This window comes from Zonotrichia leucophrys, chromosome Z (assembly GCF_028769735.1).
Source record: "Zonotrichia leucophrys gambelii isolate GWCS_2022_RI chromosome Z, RI_Zleu_2.0, whole genome shotgun sequence".
In the NCBI taxonomy this organism is placed as follows: domain Eukaryota; kingdom Metazoa; phylum Chordata; class Aves; order Passeriformes; family Passerellidae; genus Zonotrichia; species Zonotrichia leucophrys.
This window is the reverse complement of record NC_088200.1, coordinates 72,451,115-72,471,818: the sequence shown is the minus strand read 5'-3', so window position 1 is coordinate 72,471,818 and position 20,704 is coordinate 72,451,115. Positions and strand designations below refer to the sequence as shown.

The 20,704-nt window shown below is 41.7% G+C and overlaps 1 protein-coding gene across 4 annotated transcripts in view; it reads left to right on the top strand.

Annotated features, from left to right (window-relative positions):
- The first annotated feature begins 632 nt into the window (after nucleotides 1-632).
- The window catches only part of MEGF10 (multiple EGF like domains 10), an 86,177-nt gene continuing 66,105 nt past the window's right edge, over nucleotides 633-20,704 (top strand). For 3 of the 4 annotated variants that reach the window (XM_064735956.1, XM_064735954.1, XM_064735957.1), the window contains exons 1-2: nucleotides 633-757; nucleotides 19,743-19,874. In XM_064735956.1, the coding sequence (XP_064592026.1) occupies nucleotides 19,759-19,874 (116 nt within the window). In that variant the 5' untranslated portion in view covers nucleotides 633-757; nucleotides 19,743-19,758. Of the gene's footprint in view, nucleotides 758-8,045; nucleotides 8,075-19,742; nucleotides 19,875-20,704 lie in introns of those variants that run through there. The other variant, XM_064735955.1, reaches the window with a different exon arrangement.

Below are 20,704 nucleotides of genomic sequence, written 5' to 3'. Positions count from 1 at the left end.
GTCGGGTTTAACAGCGTGAGGTCGGGTTTAACTTCTCAGCTTCTATGGGAAGGTGCTGGAATGTTCCTCCCTATCCCGCACAGCCAATGGCGCCGGCTCCAGGACGGGCCCGCTGCTGGCCAAGATTGAGCCAAGCAGCGTCCGTATTAACGCCTCTACAACACTACGCTCGAATATGGAAGAAATAAACCAAAAAAAGAAGCAATGCTTCTTGCAGAGTAAAATTCTTCAATATACTTGAATATACTTTAGTGCAAAAGTCACCATGCCCTTCCTCTCCGCAGCAGCTCTGGAGAGGAGCACATGACGTTTCCTTTTCTGTAAAAATGTGTCTCCTGAGGGGCCTGAGGTTCAGCCCCTCATTGCGGAACTTAAGCTTTCAGTCGTTCGAAAAGACGATTTCCCTCTCGATCTCATCTGCTGGGTCGGTATCTATCTTTCACTAGACCGAACAGAATGACCTGTGAGGTCCCTATGGAGCTCGCACTTGAGTGCAAGGCGGCGAGTCCGGTTCTGAGGGAACGCGCCGCCCGCTCAGCAGCACGCCCCGAGCGAGAGTGGCGCTGGTATCGCGGGTAAGTGGTTAAAAATGTCGGTGGGTCTGCCCGGGGGCGGTCCGGGGCAGGCGGAGGTGGGGCTGATCCCCGCCGGCCCCGCCGCTCACACCGCCCCTCGCTCAACTCCCGGCTACGGCGGCTCCCGGCGGCGGCGGCGGCTCCCGGCGGCCGGTCGGACGGGGAGGGCGCCCGCGGGACAGGTAGGCACTGATCCGTCCCGTCCCGTCCCGTGCAGCAGGTGCCGGGTGCGGCAGCCTCGGGGAGGCAGCGGGGCTGAGGCGGCATCGCTCCGTCCCGGAGCGGGGTTTGCCCTCGGCAGAGGCATCCTCCGGGGAGCCGGTGGGATACGCGGCCGCCCGCGGTGCCTCCGCCTTTGCGGAGCATGCCGGCGTGTTTGTCTCCGCGTTCGTGCGGGGTGACCGGGATGGTGGGGCGGGATGCGGGAGCGCTCCCGCGGTCCCGAGCCAGAGAGAGTCTGTTCAGCTTCTCCTTAGAGCACATTTATTTATTTATTTACTTTTCGTAAAGTGCCTGTTTTTAAAGGTCATCCTTTTTCTTGGAAGGCTTTTGGCAGTCCTGAGCAGAGACAGGAGCAAATGTACGCCCTAGAATAGAGGGATGCTTGTGTATAGATGTAAATTAGCGTGACCTGCACGTGAAAATGCACATCTGTTTAATACCTTGATTTCGTTCCAGCATATGTCCCTCAGCAGAAGCTGCCTAGAGAAATTCTCAGTTGTGTGGTATCCTGCGCAGATTTTCTTCTGGCGACAGTAGTAGCAGCGTAAACATTTCCTACTTTGTCTTACAGCCAAGGAGTAGGTTCAATCTGGAAATGTAGGCACAAATCAATTAGGAAAAATACGCAGCTGCTTTTCCTAGAATGAGCTGGGAATGGACAACTTTCAGTAATGTTATTAATTACTTAAATGTTGCTGCCAGTCATTGAGTACTGTAGTCAAATTGAGCATGCATCTCCTAGAATCACGTACTGCTCTGAAGTTTTTCCAAAGCACCAGCTTCTCACTGTAGAATGAGTTTAAAACCTCACTTGGAATGTGTCTTTGGTATAGAAGATGCTTCATAGATTATTTTTTCAAGTTGGTAACTGAGCTTTGGCAGCAATGTTTTAGAAAGCTGATTAACATAATGACTCTGTATAGGAAAAATGTTTTATTCCAGCATCTTGGAAGAACAAAGGAAAAAAATCTGAAAAGACAAGTCTGGAGAGTAACATTTGTTTCCCAGCAGATAAGCTGCAGACCTTTGCAGAAAAGTCTTAGATTCTTTGATTGAGCAGCATGTCTGATGTGAGACTGAAACTGAAAGCTGGCGTCAGTTTCCTTGTCAACCTCCCTAAATGGTATTTTTCCCCACAGCACAATACTTGGAGGAAAGCATATGTAATTAGGTATGTGTGTTCTTCTTGAAGTGGAGGGAGTGGGGGTGCAGCCATCTGAGCTGGAGACAGAATTTAGCCAAATAACTATTTAGGCCAAATAACTATTGCTTGCTAGTTACTAGCCCTGCAAATGAAGCAGTATTAGCATGTCTAGTTTGATATCCCATCTCAAATCAGAAAATCCAGGTGGGCAGGTGTGCTCCAGATTTTTAATAAGCTGGACAAACTCTAATTTAGGACCAGGTTTCTACTTGTTTGCCTATGTAACTCATGCACCTGTGCAGCATCAATATATGGCACCCTATGTAATAAACTTTATTTAAATTTTCTTACAGAGCCAACCATGTGGCCTTGTCATACAATCAGATTTAAGCATGTGTTGCTCCCACAGGGGGTGAATCAGTGGCATCATATTAGTAGTGGTTGTTAATGTGCTGTGGAGATGCCCTGGCTTTGTGTGTGGCTCCTTAGTGTGTGGTTTAGAGTGTGGAGCGTTCAAGTCTCTAACAGAGCCGTTCACAGGACAGGCTATGAAATTTGCCTTCTTGCTCACTGATTACAGTGCACATCGGGCAACAAAATGTTTCTGAACTGCAGGCAGCTCGGTGACCTGTGTGAAGTCAGGTGGCTGTGTTCAGCCCTGGAAACAGAGCTCCCCTTTTCTGGTGTATATCAGGTGGTAAAACGGTCTGGAGGTGGCACAGCTCTGCAAGGGCAGGGCTGTGCACGCTAGGTTTCAGTCCCCACAGATGGAAACGGTACTGCCCTTGCATTAGGGGAAGATGCCTTAGCCCTTGGTATATGAATTTCAGCATTTAGATGTTTACTTAAAACTGGGATAGCTAATGCCGTAATTTTGAATGTGGCTGGTTTGGTGGGAGTGGGCACCTGGACGACCTGTCCAGGGGTTTTGCTGTTAAATGAGCTGTTCTAGGGTGAGCAGAAGGGTTTAACCAAGTGAACAGTCCCCTGGTGACTTGCATAACCATGTTTTCCACAATCAGCTGTTCAGCTGTATGGGTACACTCACCCCCCCAAGAAGCAAGTGCAGTTAACAAAAGCAATTAATTCATCTATGCAAAGAACACAGGAACTGTGCATTACCATACTTAAGTTTGATTAACATCTAGCACAGTTTGGAGTGGGCTTTTGACTGCAGCTGGTAAGGATCCCTTGAATTTATATTCAGATTACTTGGCAGGAGTTTTGCATGGTTTCTGTATGTTGCTTTTTCTTGTCTAGGCATTTTCATTTCTTGTTAGGGAAAGCAAGTGGCTTTTGAGGGAGGTAAAAACCAGCTTCTTTGTCTACGTGCCACAGTTTTAGTCTAACCAAAGATGTGTTGGTTTAAAAAACCCAGAGTTATGTAGATAGTGCTGTAAAATGAATGTGATCCTATTTTTAAAAAAAATTATTTTAATGGAGCACAGTGTAGATGAGTAGTGTTTCTTTAGGTACGGACAGGAATGGTGTAGTTAAATGACAAAGTTCTTACATCCTTACTCCTGTTAAGTGGTGTTTTCCTTGATGAATGATGCCAGTGGAATCAGATTTCAGTATGTAGTAGTTATGTTACTGACTCACTGCCAGGAATTTGATCTTGATTTTTAATACTAACAGATTAGTTTGTCAGTAATTAGTACTGACTTCATATGCTTCAGTCAGCATAGCATAAACGTAGATATAAGTGCAGTATTTTTTTCATCTGTGAGAAAAATCTGTGTCTTGATATTCCAAATGTTGGGGGTTTTTTTTGTCTTTTTTTTTTTTTTTTTTTTTTTTACTTGTGGAGAGAGTATGTATCATCTAAAGCCATCTGTCAGAAAACTAGGAGAAATATTCTGGGGTGGGATTTGCTTTACTGGAATAGCTTTATTGATTGTGTCAGCATTCATGTTAATTAACCCATTCAAACTGTCTGGTCTATAATTGATGTTTTGCCTGTGTAAGGATTTGTGGTTCATGCCTTTGGTTGTACACATAAAGCTTATGTTAAAATGTGGACAGCCATCTCTTCCAGTTTTATCAGTGTTTTATATCTGATTGTCAGAGAAATTAGCCTATCTAATTTCTCAGACAATCAGATACAAAACACTGATAAAACTGGTCAGCAGTGAGATACCAATTCTGAGCTCTTTTGATGTGCAAGACAATGAAAACATACAACAGAAAACATAGTTTTAACTTTGACATTGACTTGCTGTGTCCTCAGGAAAGAAACGTAATAATTTTTCTGTTGCTGTAAAAGAACACCCTTCTCAGCGTACCAGATAATTTTGGTTGAACATGCAGAGGTGCAAGTGTGCACAAAATTATTCTTTCAAAGAAACATAAAGACTTCACATTGGTGTGTCATTTTAGACTTAGGATCACTGGCACAAAGAGCTGCAGCTTGTGTGGCTTTAGTGTCCACCACTGCAGCCACAGGAGATGTGCAATAGCAAAAAATTGCCTTTCCTTTTATAATCTACACCCAAGACAAAAGGCAAGAGGAAGTAAGGTGAGACAGCGAAATAATGAAGGCAGGTGTCAGGCTAAAGTCGTGTTATTTTTCATCAAAACTCAACTGAAATTCATACATTTAAAGGAATTAATAATAGGTTTTTTTAGATGAGTCTTTAAATAGAAAAAAGTGAAGAACTATTTCTCTGTAATGCCAATATATTGCCAATGATGGCTAGAACTAAGGCCTCACCAAACAAAGGGCCAACGTCTTGTGAAGTACTAGGAATGCTGGGCATGGGTGGAGACCGTGAAAGGCAAGGAGCATTTCAAGAGAAGCCATGACCTTAGGATGATGCAGAGGGTGAATTTGTCAGGCTGGACAAGAGAGGACCAGCAGGGTTTGTGGTCTGGGTAGAATTGTCCAGGAAAGAGCCAGGGTGGCCCTGACCCGTCGTGGTGTTGCCTCTGGGGCAGTGCTCATCTGGAAGGGTCTGCTCCAAGCGGCAGCGGAGGGTGTGGAGAAGGAGAAAGGCTGGCTCAGGCTGCCTAATAAAGAAAAAATATCCAGAGGAGGGTAATATGTGTTTAGGGCACGTTTATGAGCAGTACCAGGGTGGAACGCCACAGCGGGGCTCAGAAGTTGCATTGCTTTGATGGACTGCAAAGGAAAGAAGAATGAACCGGACAGGAGATGGTAGTTTGCTGTTCCAAGCACAACCCCATTTCTTTTGGGAAGAAGCCACTGCTTCCCAAAGTTTTCTGCACATCACAGGCGTTATGTCATGAATTCTTCCCATGCAGTGCCTGTTTCTTCAGGGGTAGGTCCTCTAAGTCCTCTTCAGAGTGAGTGATGCTGTATTTCAAGAGAAGAACAAGACAAAAGTTTCCAGTACAAAATTATTCAAGAGACAGTATGGGCAGGAGGATGTTTTTCTTAATATGGTTTGGTCTCAGCCCCATGAGACTACTTTTCATTAATGAAAACAGAGACATCCGTACAGGGTTTCAATGAGTTCAGCATGTTTAAAGCAACTTTTGAAGTTTCCCCTATACAGAAGTCTTCCCTATCTATTTTTCAGAATATTTTGTTGGCAGGGGAAGGGTTGGGTGCTCTTGGTGAATTTAGAAGATTAACAGAGCAAGTAGTAAAATAACATTGTCACCTGGCAAGTTACTTGTCTTTGTCATGTGGAAATGTTTTGATTTTATCTTGCAGACAAATATTCAATGTGGAGATAACTTGGACTTGTGATTTTCTTTTTTCCCATCCCCCACTTTTATTTGGAGCACAATTCTCTGCTGTCAGAGGGCATAGGAAAAGTGATTTAAAGTGACGTAAATAAATGATGGCTATGTTGCATTACTTGCCCCGCTCTTCATGTGGCCCATAGAGAAGCTTCATAATCGTTTGATTTGGATGAGAGCTTTTGAATCCTGACTTTTAAAGTTTCAGCATTGCCGGGCTGATGAACTAAAGAGCAGCACAAGAGTTTCGATCGCAGGGCTCTGCCAGAAGGAGCCCCCAAAGTGAGTGAGTGTTCTGTGTGAAAGCATGCCTTGCAGTTTGAGCCCAGAGTGACAATGATTGTAACACAATGCTGCTCATGTGACAGTGAGACAAAGAGGCCATTATGCACGGCTGACTGGCATCAGATCCTCCAAAAGCCAATAGTCAGACCAAGCTTGATCGCCCTGAGAATGTGAACACACTGGAAGCACTTGCATGTTAAAAAAAAAAAAAGAAAAAAGAAAAGGACATGTGAGTTTGTGTGTGTGCACGCCAAGGCCTGGTTGAGTTTTAAGTACAAAATGACATAATTGGTTTGTTTATGTTTATTTGGAAGCTGCTGTCAGGAATCAGCAAAAAACATGTAACATGTCTTTGAGAGCAGACATAGTGGGAATAAGATGGAGCATGCCAACAGGCCAAGTGGATCTTCCACTTCCTTTGCTTCTTTGCTCCGTTGCTTCCATCTGTGTCCTTTTGAGCATGTCTAGCTGAGTTTTCGTTTCCTCTGAAGTGTTTACAAAATTTTGGACCACATTGGTCTGTCAATACACGCATCTCATGATCACTGGAACTTAAGCACAAATAATGACTATGTGTGTTTGTGGGAAGCATCTGTTTGGTGTCTTATAAACCCTCTTCAAAGGGTTCAAGAGCACTTGATACATGAAGAAATGACCCTGATGAGTTGTGAGCTGTGGCAGTCTTGGTCCCAAAGGCAGCAGGGCTGGAAATCTACTGAGTAAATAGGATACAGCAGCTGGAGTGGAGAGCTCTTCAATTAGAGAGGTATTTGTTTAAAAACCACTGGTTTGCCGCCTTTGCAACCTGGAGGGATGGATTGACTTCTGCAGCACATCCATCACATGGGAGGTGGCACCTGATGATGGCCAGAGTTACTGGTGATCACACCCTGCAAAGAGGTTTGGCCATATTCCCTGACCACTGCTGTATGTCACTTTCCCTTTTTACTGTTTTCCTACAGTAAGAAAAATTTCACAATCTGCACAGGCTGCCTGAATCCATCACTCTGTCACCGCCAAAAATCTGAGGCTGCCTCTTTCATATCCTCTTCTTGCCTTTGAAAACCCCACTTAACTCTCTGGCCTCCTTCGCTCCCAGCTTCCTCCTGCTCAGACAGTGAAAGTGTGACAGCAGACTGATGATTTGGGGCCCTTTTTCTGCAGAGCTGTGTGTGGGCCCCTCCGGATCGGGGGAGCCCCCTCGGGAGGGAGCCTGGACAGGATATTCACCGGCAGCTCCCCCGTTCAGCTCGTGGCTCTGCCGCCCTGTGATGGAGCTTTCCTGCCTTTCTAATCCGCGCCACATGCGGCTGACCCGAGCAAACCCTGTGGGAAGACAGAAGCCCTGTTGTGTGTTTGTAGAGCAGTTGCTCGGAAGCTGATGTACAGCTGTGGCTGGGCTTGTTTGGAAGTCAAGAGTAACTTGATCTTTTAATCTTTTTTTTTTTTCCCCCCTTCGTCTTCTTTTTTTATTTTTTTCCTCCCCCCGCCACCTCCCCAGACTGATATTGCAGACAACAACTGTTTCTGAAGGGTACCTGCCAGTGAGATTGAAATGTGCATTTTAAATTGAGGGGTAGAGTTCATGAAGATTCTATCAGTCTGCAAAGAATGTAATTTCTGTTTGATTTTTTTTTAATAAATTAATTTTAGCTAGTTTCATTTCTTTTAAAATAAAAGGTGTAACTGTAGAGAGGCTGAGAGTCCAGTTTTCTTACTTACATTGAGTAAACCAGGAGTGACTCAAGTGAGATCAGAGTAGCTGAGGTGAAGTTCATGATGCCAGACCCATTGTTTGTGCACTTTAGGATCTGTGAAGACACGCACATCTACTTGTTATCCAAGTATACCAAAGCTGCCTCTACCAAAGCCAGAACAACTGGCCTCTTTTAATAGATAATTAAATTAATAGATAATTAAATTTTCTTTCAGAAAAAAGCTGAGCTGCCAGCACTGTGATGGACTCTGCTGAGAGTGCATAGGATGCTCTCTGTGCTTTGGGGTTGGTTTGGATTAAAGGCACTACTTCTGTTTAAAAGAGAAGATGGTCCTGAAGAAAAAAATCACTGCTTCCAGGGAACTTGTTTACACTCTGAACCCAGAAAAGACTGCATTTTTAATTATTGAGTAAGAAGATAGGGTGAGTAGTTGTTGAAAGAGTAAAACAAAAACACAGCAAGAGAAAAGCTTCCTTGTTTTAAGTATCCCCACTGCTTGTCAGTAGATTTTTCAATCTCCATAACCCATTTCAGGGAGCTGTGAGACTTAATCTCATCTCTGGAACAATATTGTTCTTCTGCAACTTTAATGCACTTTTTAGAAATGCTCCATTCTTTCTTGCTGAACACTAGTTCATGCCAATTTGCATTATGTATGAATAATGACAGCCAGGATATGCATTCATGGTAAGTGAACCTCAAAGGATACAGTGGTTTGGGGTTCTGGTCTGCACCACTAATATGCGGGAGAAGGGGGTTATTTTTGTGCTTTTGCAGATTGCCAAACTTTCTGTGCATATTTTGACAGTGTATCAACTGCAGAAAAGAGATTTTTGTTTGGCTTGTTTGCTGAAGTAGTGTGGGGATGCAGGGAGGAAATGCTCTCTCTCATCTAGCCATGAGACAAGTTGTGAAGAAACCCTGAGGTTGTTGCTGCTGCCTCTTGTTCTGCACAAGGGGTTTTTTTTTGGAATTAAGTAGAAATCCATTGCAGTCACTCCAAAAATGTCCAATGCCACTGAGTAATGTTTCTGGAGCCTGCCTTCCAGATACACTCTTTAAACTTTTATCTTCTCTTGTGGGAATCTCTCCATAGACTTTTGAAAATTACCCTGCTTTGTGTTTCATGGCCTGTCTTCAGGGAAAGAGCAAAGCTTTAGTACACTGATGTTTGTTTTCTCTTCATTGCTGTTTCCAACAAGAACACCAGTGGGAAAAACAAGCAAAAAACCAGACTGACGAGAGGGCATTATTGGCCTCTTCAGAGGTGACCCAAATCTGTAAAAAAAAAATTCTCTCAGTCATGACATTGGGTGTGGTGGTTCCTTTGTAAATGTTTAGGACCCAGAAGTGTGTATTTCATTATTTGCTATACCCAGTTAGTGCCATAAGCACGATGCTCATGTCATTGCCATCATGGCAGGATATCAAACTGGAGGGCATGGGTCCTGGACATGGGCTGAAAATGGAGACTAAAAGATCTAAATTCTGTTTTCAGCCCTGCTGTGGACTTGTTTTGTGAAACAAGATTAAACACTTAGACAGACTGGAGCCAAATACTTTGCATGTACAGTGTGGTTAATAAGAGTAGCCTCAAGAATAAAAGGCCTTGCAGTGTTAGAAGAAGAGTTGTAGATCTTATAGGGAATTATGTCAATTAAAATACTGTATGTGAGATTATTACATGATGTGTATCTTAAATAAATGTGCTTAAGTGAGTGCTATTTTTTGCTGTATTCACTAGGATGAGGGAAAACAGATATTTGCAAAAGAAAAGAGATCTCAGAGTAGAGTGCCATGTGGAAACTTTCTGGACCCCACTGTGGCACAGAGCAGCCTTGAACTGCTGAGAGCACAACAAAAACCTTCAAACAGTGACAAAGAGCATCTGCCCTGGCTTGTCTCACCCATTGGGGCAGACTCCTTCCAAAAAACAGTCATTGCTCTCCCGGAGGGGGAGAATCAGTGTCACAATCTGCCCTGCAGAGAGAAGACAGATACACACATGGGTTAGTTCAGTGGGCAGCTGACAGGTTGGGTCAGGCTGAGTGCCCATTGCTTGCCCAGCCCATGGAGCACAGCTTTGCTTCAGCTTCCAGCACAGAACCATCCTTCCACCTTTCAGAAGTGGGTATTGGTGTATTTTTTGTTGCTCTTCCACATATATTTTTGCCTTTCTCTGCGCTCTCTGGAGCAGCAGAGAAAATTGGTAAGGAGGGTCAAATAATCCCTTGCTCCTTATTGGATGAAGTGGATGAAAAGTAGTTTTCAGCAATACTGCAGCTGGCCTGTCTGTCTTCATGCTCACAATAGCAACACACATTTCTGTGCTCTTGGTAGAAAGCCTGTGTGAAATTGGAAAAAAGAAGTTAGCTGAGGGAGAAAGTGTCATTTTGCTATGTCAGGACAGTAGATGCTAAGGTTTGGGTTCTAGAGCCAAAAGAAAATCAGCTGGTCATAAAACCAGTTATTGGCAGCTCAGGGCAGGTGGGATTTTCACCAGGTGTCATGATCTGTGGATTTCAAAGAAAGGCAGTTCCTGACCTCAGCTTTCATCCCAAGTTTCCATGCAGATCAGAGGAGAGTGTCCATTCCATTTTTGCTCTTCCCTCACTGTGATTGTCCAGTGCCTTTGCAAATGCTGTGCTGTTTGTCACTGTCCCCTCAGCCCTTTGCTCATCTGCTGGCAAAGTGAGGCAGCAGATGCACCACTTAATGTGAAATTTCACGTGGTGCAATTTCCAAATTCTGGGTTGCTCTCATCCACTAATGAGAAATTACACATTCACACATTGAGGTAACCACTGCTCTTCCTTCTGAAAATAGGGACTGCTTTTAATTTATCTTTAAGAAAGGAAGAAAAAAAAAGAAAAGAAAAAAGGAGGAACAATTTGCAATACTTTAGTTTTTAATGAATGACTGAACCAAGGCCAAACGTTCCTGTAGTTTTAACTGAGAGGCAGCAGAAGCTGTAACAGAGATGCTGCTAGTGCCAGTTGGGCTATAAGTTATAAGTCTACTTTACAAAGTTTGCCTGTTTTCTGGCACAGTCTCTGACACATACACTCCAGTCAATCAAAGTAAAGTGCCTAATAACAGATGTGGCAATTAAGCTGAAGAATTCTGTCTCTCTCGTTTAATTTTTATTACAGAGAATAACAGAGTACCTCATTAAACCCCAGCATCACAGAGTTGGGCTTTTTTTTTTTTTTTTTTAATTTGGCATACAAATGTCTGCAAAAATTAGATCTCTGAATAGGGTGCCTTGTTACGAAAGGTGCTTTGTCTGACAATGATATGGACGGACCATTTTTGTATGACAAATATGTGCTTTTGCTGCTGCTGTCCTTTTGCACACTGCAGAGGTACAGCCTTAAAGAAGTCAACATGTGTCCTGAAGGATGATATTTTTTGGGATTTAGGGCCTTGTGTTCAAGTTGATAAAAACATGGTCTTGATTTTTATGGGTTCAAATTACACTGCCCTCAACTGAAATCAGCAGCAGGCATTTAAAAAGATTTCAGATAATCTGTGATGCAGGTAAATTAACATATTAAAGTAAGAGAAATTTTCTTGATGAACAGTATTAATTGCAACCTGAAACAGTTGTCTTCTGATTGTTGAAGCTTCTAAGGCATTTGCCATCATTAGCTTCTTCTACTGATGTATTGGGCACTCTTTTTAAAAAGGCCTCTGATTCATCATTAGACAAAGTTAATTAAAGAATTTAATGATTTGAGATGCTCTAAAATTTATGGTTAGAGAAGACTGATACTGATATAAATCAGAACAGGAAGCTTTGTTGTGAAATTATGAAAAGTATGAAAGGCATAAAATTACAAAGTATGAAAAGCATAAAATTACAAAGGTGTTTACTTGGTCATTCTTAGAAAGAATCTGCTTTTTTACTGCCTGCCACAAGTGCTGGTAGCAGGTTTATTTCTTGCAGGTTTTATTTATCCACTGAAGCACAGCATCTTGTCCTACAGCTGCAACTGATACCATAGGAATGTATTGAACCAGTTTGTGCCTGTGTACATTCTTTGTCTTTTTTGCATTCTACATATAAAAAATGTTTATATATTCTCAGAGTGCAGAAAACTTGCAGACACCACTGGCACCTGGCAAAGTTGAATTTCTCCCCAGGAATTATTTTTTCTTCTGCTGGCACATAGGGAGTACTAGTATTAGGTACGAGAATTACACAACTGCAAACATGGTTTTAAATTTGTATTCATGTTTACAGAGGATGTAATGTGTTTAAGCCAGTTTACCATGAAAACCATATATTTTGTATGTTGCTCACTCACCTCTTTAGGCTGTGTTGTAATCCCTGTGAAAATTCTTGAAGGCAGAAGTTCTTCAAGACTTAAAGACAGGATTTATCCCTTTAATTGTGGGTTTGTTAAAAAACTGGATTTAACCAGTCACTTTCAGTTTTGAATTATGTTCTTCCATTTTCCCCTTTGAGTGCAGGACTACTACATCCATTCCAACCTCTGCAAATCACCTAAATAAAAGATGGAACTGAGTGAATGAACTGTCAAAGGAAATGCTTTTGCCTTCCCTATTCTTCTGCTTAAATATTTTGAATTTCCTTTGTAGGGTGGTGGTTGTGGTGGCATGTGAGGCTTTGTGCAGTGAATCGCAGATGCTTTGATTGCTGGAGGTGGAAAAACTGATCCGTAATGCATTGAAAAGTTTCAGAAGCTGTTAAGGGGAAATGGCGTCAAAATGAATTAATTTTGGGGTTTTTTTGAACAGATCATTTGAAACATGAAGTTTTTAAGCTGTGATAAAGATTTACAGAAGTGTAATGGTGTAAATCATGAAAACAGGAGGTAGCTGGAAAGACAACTTTATTTTCATCTGGCTGCTACATGCAAAGTGGCATTTTACTGGATGATTTACAAGGACAAAGGTTCTGAAGCAGAGTTGCCAGCAAATTTTTTTTCACAAACTATAGCATTTTGTTAGCAGATAGAAGTTATAAACAAATGCAGGAGTGCATATGTCTGATTCTCATAGCGAGAGGGTCTGTCACAAGTGCAGGGAGCTGCAGATTGAAGAATTTTGCCAGGGATAACAGAGGCTGTGTCTAGGAAAGGGTAGAATATAGTGTATGGTGAAAATGTGTGCGGAAAAATAGAAAGTGCACGTCACGGGGGAGGGAAGGCAACAGAGGCTGTCTTTGAAGAGGGCTGGAAAGCAGAAGGCATTCAAAGGAAGGTGGGAACATTTGAAATTGATCCTAAATTGCATAGGAAGCTCAAGTAATTATCTGAGTCCTTTGACTGTGCTCTTTTTATATCCTGGCAATAAACTGGAAGTGACACGGTGTCTGGGAGGCTGGTAATAGGAAAAGAGGGGTCACAGAAACTTTGTTCAAGAGAGGGTAAAACCATGAATGATAATTTCCACAGCGGTGGAACCAGGGCATTGGTGTATTTAAGCAACCACAGGATTGTCCCAGGCAACTTGTGAGCAACCACAAAGTTTTCACAGTTGCATCCACGAGTGCAATGTCCTTTTTTATTATTTGCATTAGGGAAAAAACCCCATCAGAAATGTGTATGCTATATGGCTGAGGGACTATGACAGAAGTTTGATACAGATGTCTTTGTTGGGTAACTCAGTAATAAAGCATTCATAAATGGTAGTAATACCTTATTTCAGAAATAATTCTCCTTTAAGACATGCATTTAGCCATTTTTAATTCTTTTCTTAGTCTTCTAGCCCTGTACTATTAAAATTGACTTGGGGTTAAAATAAAGAGATGTTTCAGTTAGGAATACATTTTTTGAAAAAAACATTTTAAAATGTATTCATTTAAAAAAAGAAGGAAGGTGAAGCAGGGTGGGATATGATTTTTGTCTCAAGCCTATAGACTCTATTAAATTATGTTATTTGCCTTTTCTGCTGAGAACTACTATTAACTCCAAACATCCACACTGGGAAAGATGCCTAGGGCTGAGAGGTGCCATCTGTGTATGTACCTGACACAGTTTTTCATGTTTCACTGAAACGTCCTGTGTCAAACAGGCAAATCAGGATTTATGGTCAAGGGGCTGTTTCTTCTTCTCAAAGTGTGCTTTTCAGAAATTTTGGTTTGAATTCTACACAGTTTTAAGTGTCTTTATTTGATAAATTTTCATCTGGGTGGGAAAAAAAAAAAAAGCATATTTAGTCAAAAGATTTTTGTTAACAGCTCATCCTGCTGGCTACCTGTGGAAATAATCTTTAAACATGCAATACCGTGGGCTGTAGGAAACCTTAATGGTTCAACACCTGTACTTGTTATCTGCCTGAAGAAAAGGAAATACTTTGAAGTGAAAGGGCCCTAATTTATCAGACAATGACAGCTGCAGTGGAGTGACCCCATGTTTGTGATGTTTGGCAGCCTTCCTCTGAGGAACAATAATGTGTCCATCTGCAAAGTATCTGGCATGCTGGCATTTTTCTTTACTGTGCCTCCTTGCCTTGTGCAGGCTTGACTTGCACTGAACTGTCTTTCCTGCCCTTTTAATGCTAATTTGAGGGAGAAGAGGACTGATAAGTGGATATATGGTCCCTGCCAGCTTAGCAGCTTCAGAAACTCACTGAATGGCAGCGAGTGAAGTCAGCAGGCCAAAGACAATCTTGCTTTTCAAGAGGACAATTCCTAGAGCAAACTCTCATGATCATTTGCAGTAAGAACAGGTCTTGTAGAAGATACTGCTGGGTGTTCTGCAGCGAAGGACAGGGTCCTTGAGGACCTTGTTGCAATATTCCTGTGCATTTGGGTCTGTGCTGCAGCATGATCCATGCTATCCAGCCGCCCATTGCATCTGGAACTGTGTGGCTTTACTAGTGCAAATCCACATGTTTGCTGGCTGGCAAAGTTTCCTGTTTCCTCCCATGTTTGCAGTTATCTTACTTCATTCTGTGCTTGTAACTACAACGCAAGAGGTTGTTTGATGCTTACAAAACAATGTGCGGTGTGGCAGCTCCTGACCTCTCCAGGTTTCCACCAGAAAAGGAAAAAAGGAAAAAAAAGTTTAACTCCAAAATTTACTCCAGTTTACATTTTTTATATAGTTTGAATTGAATAGCTCTCTGTCATTTAAGATCAGGTCACATCTTGTTGCATTTATATTTAGTAGGAATGGTAGAGAGATTCATTCTGTGTAACTACAGCACTACCATGAAATAAAGGACTGTGATGCTGTAGCTTTCAAAACTGGTAATTCCATCACTTAGGGGCAAGTAAGGCCTGGTCTCCTCCAGACTTGTGCATTATCACTGGATTCTCTAGAACTCCACAATTCAAGACTTCTTCCCCACTCCTGCTTTGAGTGACTGATAAATTTACAGGTTATTGGGCACGAGGCCAGAACACACAGACAAACACTGTGATTACATAAACCTCATTTTCTTAGAAGCCTCTGATAAGCAAAGAGAGACTGAAAAATAAAAATGACCTAATCTAATAACCAAAGAAAAATGGTCATTGATTACTGATTTATTTTTCTTTGCAGTGTAACTTGAAAAAAGTAGCAGCATATCTGTCTCCATCAAGGAGACTTGTTCCAGCTCACTCAGCCTTTGATTTGTTTATTCTTCAGACATCAGTCTAAATGAATTGTTTTTCCCTCATCCGTGCTTAGCCCATCTTCAACATCTCTGCACTCTTCAGCTGTGTCAGTCTGCTTCACAGTGAGGTTTGAAAGCAGAGCAGCCCAGGTGAAGAGGGTCAGATCTGATTAGGCTGCATCAAGAAGGGCTCTTATCATCTCTGACCATGGAGGGTGTGAATGTTTAGAGCCCTTCAGTGTAGGGCACTATTGGGTTATCCTTAGCAAACTCTCATGCTGGCTGTGCAGATCCCATGCGTTTTCTGTCAGCCCTGCCAGCTTGGTCTGTCCTGAGCTCCCCGTGACAGTGACAATCAATGCTGCCTTTGGAGTGATATGTTCTGAGGATCTGGGAAAAAAAGAACAATCAGTTTCCATTTGCTGTGGCTGTACATCTTCAGCCAGCCTAGGGTCTGTGTGATAATGCTCGTAATTCAGGTTATTTTGTATTTGCTTTATGAGTGAGATTTCATGTGACAAGGTGTCAAACTGATTTACTGATTTCCAAAGGGAAAACGCCTTCTGCTCTTCATCCATTAATTCCCTAATGTAATCGATAAAAGCAATCAGTTGTGGATTTATTTTTTTTCTCATGGAAGCTAACCGGGGATTAATCATCATTGACAAGATTAGGTCAGATTCAAATTTTGCTCTGCCTGACATCAGTTGTGAGAGATGTTTTTATAAGCAAATTGTGTCTCTGATAGAAGAGCTGAGCCTCCGGAGTGAAGAGTGTTAAGAAGAAGACTGTAGGAAGTGAAAGACCAAGCAATTCTTCACTCAGAAATGCCTAGAAAAACTCTTTTATCTCACGCAAAGCTGAAATTTCCAGTTGCAGTCACCAAGTCTGTGTGGGGATCTCTGGAGAGAGTGAGGGCACGGACAACTGCAAAGGCCTTTGCACAGATGACTGTGGGGTTCACAGTTCAGTCTGAAATTTGAAGAAATCTATGATGGACAGAGAGATGATTTTCTTTGAAGTAGCACTTTCTATACATGTAGGTTGATGCCATATCAATGCAATTAAGAATAGGTTTGCAGCTCAGAAAACATTTTGATGCCCCTGTGGCCTACCACTGTGTGTAAAACCTTTGAGATGCTGCAACAGAGTACGGAAGGTTCTCACTGCTCTGGAGTTTGTCTTCTAGCTGAATGGCCCATTCCTGCTGCATTTTTCATGTTTCAATGGTAAAAATGCTTCTGCAACAGTAATGGGAAAGCTGCATCAGCATTTCCCTTGGTCTTGGGTCCATTATGTCATGTTAGCAACTGTGTCGTACTATTCTCTGTTGCTCATGCAGGTCTAATCCTGGTTAACTCTCTGGCAGCACTTGATTTTGCTGACCAAAAAATATTTGTTTGCAGCCTTGAGCAACCTTCACTTCTTTTACAGTGTCCATCATCTCTTCCACTGCCCCCCTCAGTTCAACTTGTATTTATTTTCCTTTTATTACAAGAAATCTGAGGGAGAGCTGTGCACCCTCAGCTTTGCCTGTGGCTCTGCTCTGGGTGGGTGGAGAGATTAATTTGTAAGCATGTTGTAATTTTCACCTCATAAAGAAGAAGCATTTTTTTGCCTGTTTTTCTTCAGTTATCTGTTCGTTCTCTGGTTTTGATCCTGAACTCTCCATGGGGAAAAAAACTCTCAAACCAAATAAAAACTGTCAAGACAGTTAGTAGTGACAGAGAAAGTGCCTAATAATCTCAGATATTGGGTATTAATGGTTAACTGTCTGTGTTTACACATACATAGTGCACATACTCATAAGATTTTGCATCAGCTTACTAGTGAGAAAAATGCAATTTATGTAGTTGCTCAAGTTTAAATGTGTTTTAGAGGAGTATCTGTAATTTATAGGAGTATATGTTGTACTCTTTTTATACCATTTTAAAATGAGCTTGTTAGTAATTGTAATAAACCTTAGGGTGATCAGGTTTATTTTTTTAAATGACTGTTATTCATTATCTGGTTTTGTGTAAAATAAATATAAAACTAGTTTAATTTCCTTAATTAGCTTACAGAGATTAAGAGAAGTACTCTACAGTTGTTTCATGCAGCTGCACTGCTTTCCTGTTAAAATTTTTACATTATGGATATGGATTAAAGTTGAGGGAAACAGGGAAGTCTGACCTGAACAGACACTGGTACTGCCTTAAAGTTCCTGCCTGAAATAGGAATAAAGATACAGCTTTGTCAACGAGAGGTTTTGCCTCAAGTGCTGCAGAAAAAACCAACAGGCAATAAAGCCTGTTTAGTGTTCTGTTGTGGAAGGAAGTCCTGGTGGTGAAACACCAAGGAATGTCTTAAATTTGTTGCGGTTTTATTCCTATCTCATGTATGTACTAATTTGCACAGGGAAGGCATTCCTCAAAATGAGCGTTTTCAGTACTTAAACTAGAGGTTCTGTGTACGTGTAGATAATTGAAATACTCTTGTGTTATTGGATGAGATAATTTGAGCAATATATGGTATGAAAAGTGAATCTCTGAACAGTTGTTCTTGGTGCAAACTGTAGGCAGCAAGAGTTAAATGAGTAATCTACATCTTTTATTGCTAATATCAACACTTCAGCAATGCTAATCAGCTGTACTGATTTTCTGTTTTGATTTTCCTTAATAATTAAGCAAAAGATCTGGAATGCAATCAAGTTTTACTCTAGGGGGTTCATGCAAATTTTTTTTAATTTTAAATTTTGTTAAATGTATCCTGGAAAAGGAAAGTTGCTGAAGTTGAGAATAAAAGAAAGAAAAAAAAGGGAAAATACCATTTACAGTCTGCTTAATCAGAGTGAATATTTTCAATGAAATCACAACTTCATTGCTATTATTAGGTGAAAATATAGCTGCCGTTGAAATAACTGCACATTGACTGCTTTGCTGCATGCAGAGAAATAGTTACAGACCATGAAATACCATTCAGCAGCCTGATTTTTCAAGAACAATTCAGCAAAATAGGATCATCTCTGTATCTTCAGATACCTTAAATATAATAGTTTCATGTTGTGAGCTTTTTTATGTTGAATTCTGAAGTAAGAGTTAAGTAAAGTAAGAGTACTTTGTCTCTTTTTTTCCCCATGGTCCTGAGGTCTTCTTTCTCATGTAACAATGTGATTGATGTAACTTGCTTTATTCTGTTGCATAATATTTAAAGTAAAAAATTGCGATTTCTGGATTAATTTACTGTATTAAAAATATTTTTATTAAATCAAACGTATCTATTAGAAATTATTTTCTAATTATTTTCATTTATTACATTGCATTCTTTTCGAATTATTTTCATTTATTACATTGAATTATTTTCATTTACTACAGATCAAACTCAAGAATCTCATTTTTTTGTTACCTCTGTAACCACATAATGTTAGAATCAGTGTGAAAGTGAGGAAATAAGGTCAAATGTTCACTGAAACAGAAATGTAGCTTAAGTCATTACAAATAAATTACATGTTAATAGCATTCATTCTGGCATTTGTGGATTAATGACCGCTTGAGTCATTAAGAGTGTTTCAGCATGCAAATTAAAATAATTTGCTTAGTAAAAGTGTTAAGATAATCTTTTCAGACCTTGATGTTATTACTACAGCAGCTTTCTTTAATGAATGTTTATTCTGTTCAGGAGCTGTACAGCTGGCTGAGGTGGGGGAATAAAGTTTTGGGGCATTCAGGTTTGAAGAGCAGTGGCAGTGCAGGGTGCCATGTGAGGCAGTGCCGGCCATGGGGAGGAGGCACAAACCCTTCCTGTGAATGAGGGACATGCAGGGCTCGGGTGCTTTGTTCCAGCTGAGCCTCTCTGCTCCTGTGGCCCTGAGCGAGTGGCGGCCTTTACTGCAGGCCTCGGCTCTGGCTCTGGGAGTGGGCACGGCCTGGCTGAGCACTCCCAGCATGGCTGAGCACTCCCAGCCTTTACTGCAGGCCTCGGCTCTGGCTCTGGGAGTGGGCACGGCCTGGCTGAGCACTCCCAGCCTGGCTGAGCACTCCCAGCCTTTACTGCAGGCCTTGGCTCTGGGAGCGCTCCCAGCCTGGCTGAGCACTCCCAGCTTGGGTGAGGGATGAGGGACATGCAGGGCTCTGGTGCTGTGTCACAGCTGAGCCTGTCTGCTCCTGTGGTCCTGAGCGAGTGGCGGCCTTGAGTGCAGGCCTCGGCTCTGGCTTTGGGAGTGGGCACAGCCTGGCTGAGCACTCCCAGCCTTTACTGCAGGCCTTGGCTCCGGCTCTGGGAGCACTCCCAGCCTGGCTGAGCGCTCCCAGCCTGGGTGTGGGACACTGGAGGGGACAGCAGGGCCCCTGAGGTGCCGTTTGCCACCAGCTCACCTCATGGGAAACGCCTCCGTTTGGGCTCTCCTTCCACAATGGGCATGGTGTCACTGCTTCCTTGAAGTATCCCTTGCTTTACATTAATTATACATGAGTCAACATTATTATCTTCTTTAAATTCTCTATGGTCTTACTAATGTACTATTTCTTTTTCTCCTCACAGCCATCTCGTTGGAAAGATGGTTCTTCATTTCAACTCCCTTTTTGGCTTCCCTGTCATACTCCTGTACCACTGGATGGGTTCGGCTGTGTCTTTGAATCTGGAAGATCCCAATGTGTGTAGCCACTGGGAAAGGTAATGCTTCCCTTTTGGAAAAATAAGTGATGTAAATTCTGATGTCATAATTTTGCTTTGCTTTGCTTGGCATGCTTCAAATTATTGAAGGCTTTTAGCTGCATTTAAAAACAAGGGAAAAGAATTCATTTTACTGCATGGGCAGGTGAGTTCTTGGATAAATAAAAGACTGTTTAACAGTGGGCTGAAATGCATCTTTGCATTGCGGGTTAGGATGCAAAGTACAGTGGTACTAGCAATGTTACACAACCATCTGGGTACTAGAAGTGAGTAAAAATAGCTCTTTCCAATTTAGGTGAAAAGAAGTTTTACATATGCAAAATATAATTAACCATATTGGAATTTGGCCAAATTTGATTATGCTGATTCCTTCCTATTCAGCACTCACAGGATCTGAATTAAGATTTGTTGTTTAATTATTTTGATGAGGTTCAGAAATTTATAACATGCAAAATGAAATTCATCATCAATGTAGTTGGTCTGTTTGTTCATCCAATTTCATGTGAATTGCAAAAAGCCACAATGAGTTGGGAGAGGTTGAGCCTCAAGCATCTGCTGAACTTCTTTCCTTGTGTAAAGGTTATGATAGTGAAAACAAGACTTCTGGTCTCATTATAACTGTTGTGCCTGTAATTGATCAGATGGTCCATGAGAAAGTCTTAATTTTCACAGTTCACTTGAGGACATCAGTATTTCCTGCACTTAATGTAAACTCTGTTTTGTGCTTAGTCATGGGGAGTGCTGCTGAGCCACTGTACATTTATTTTTGATTATTGTGGCTGAATCTTTACAAAGAAAATTGAAACTTTTATTTACTTTTTTTATAAAGT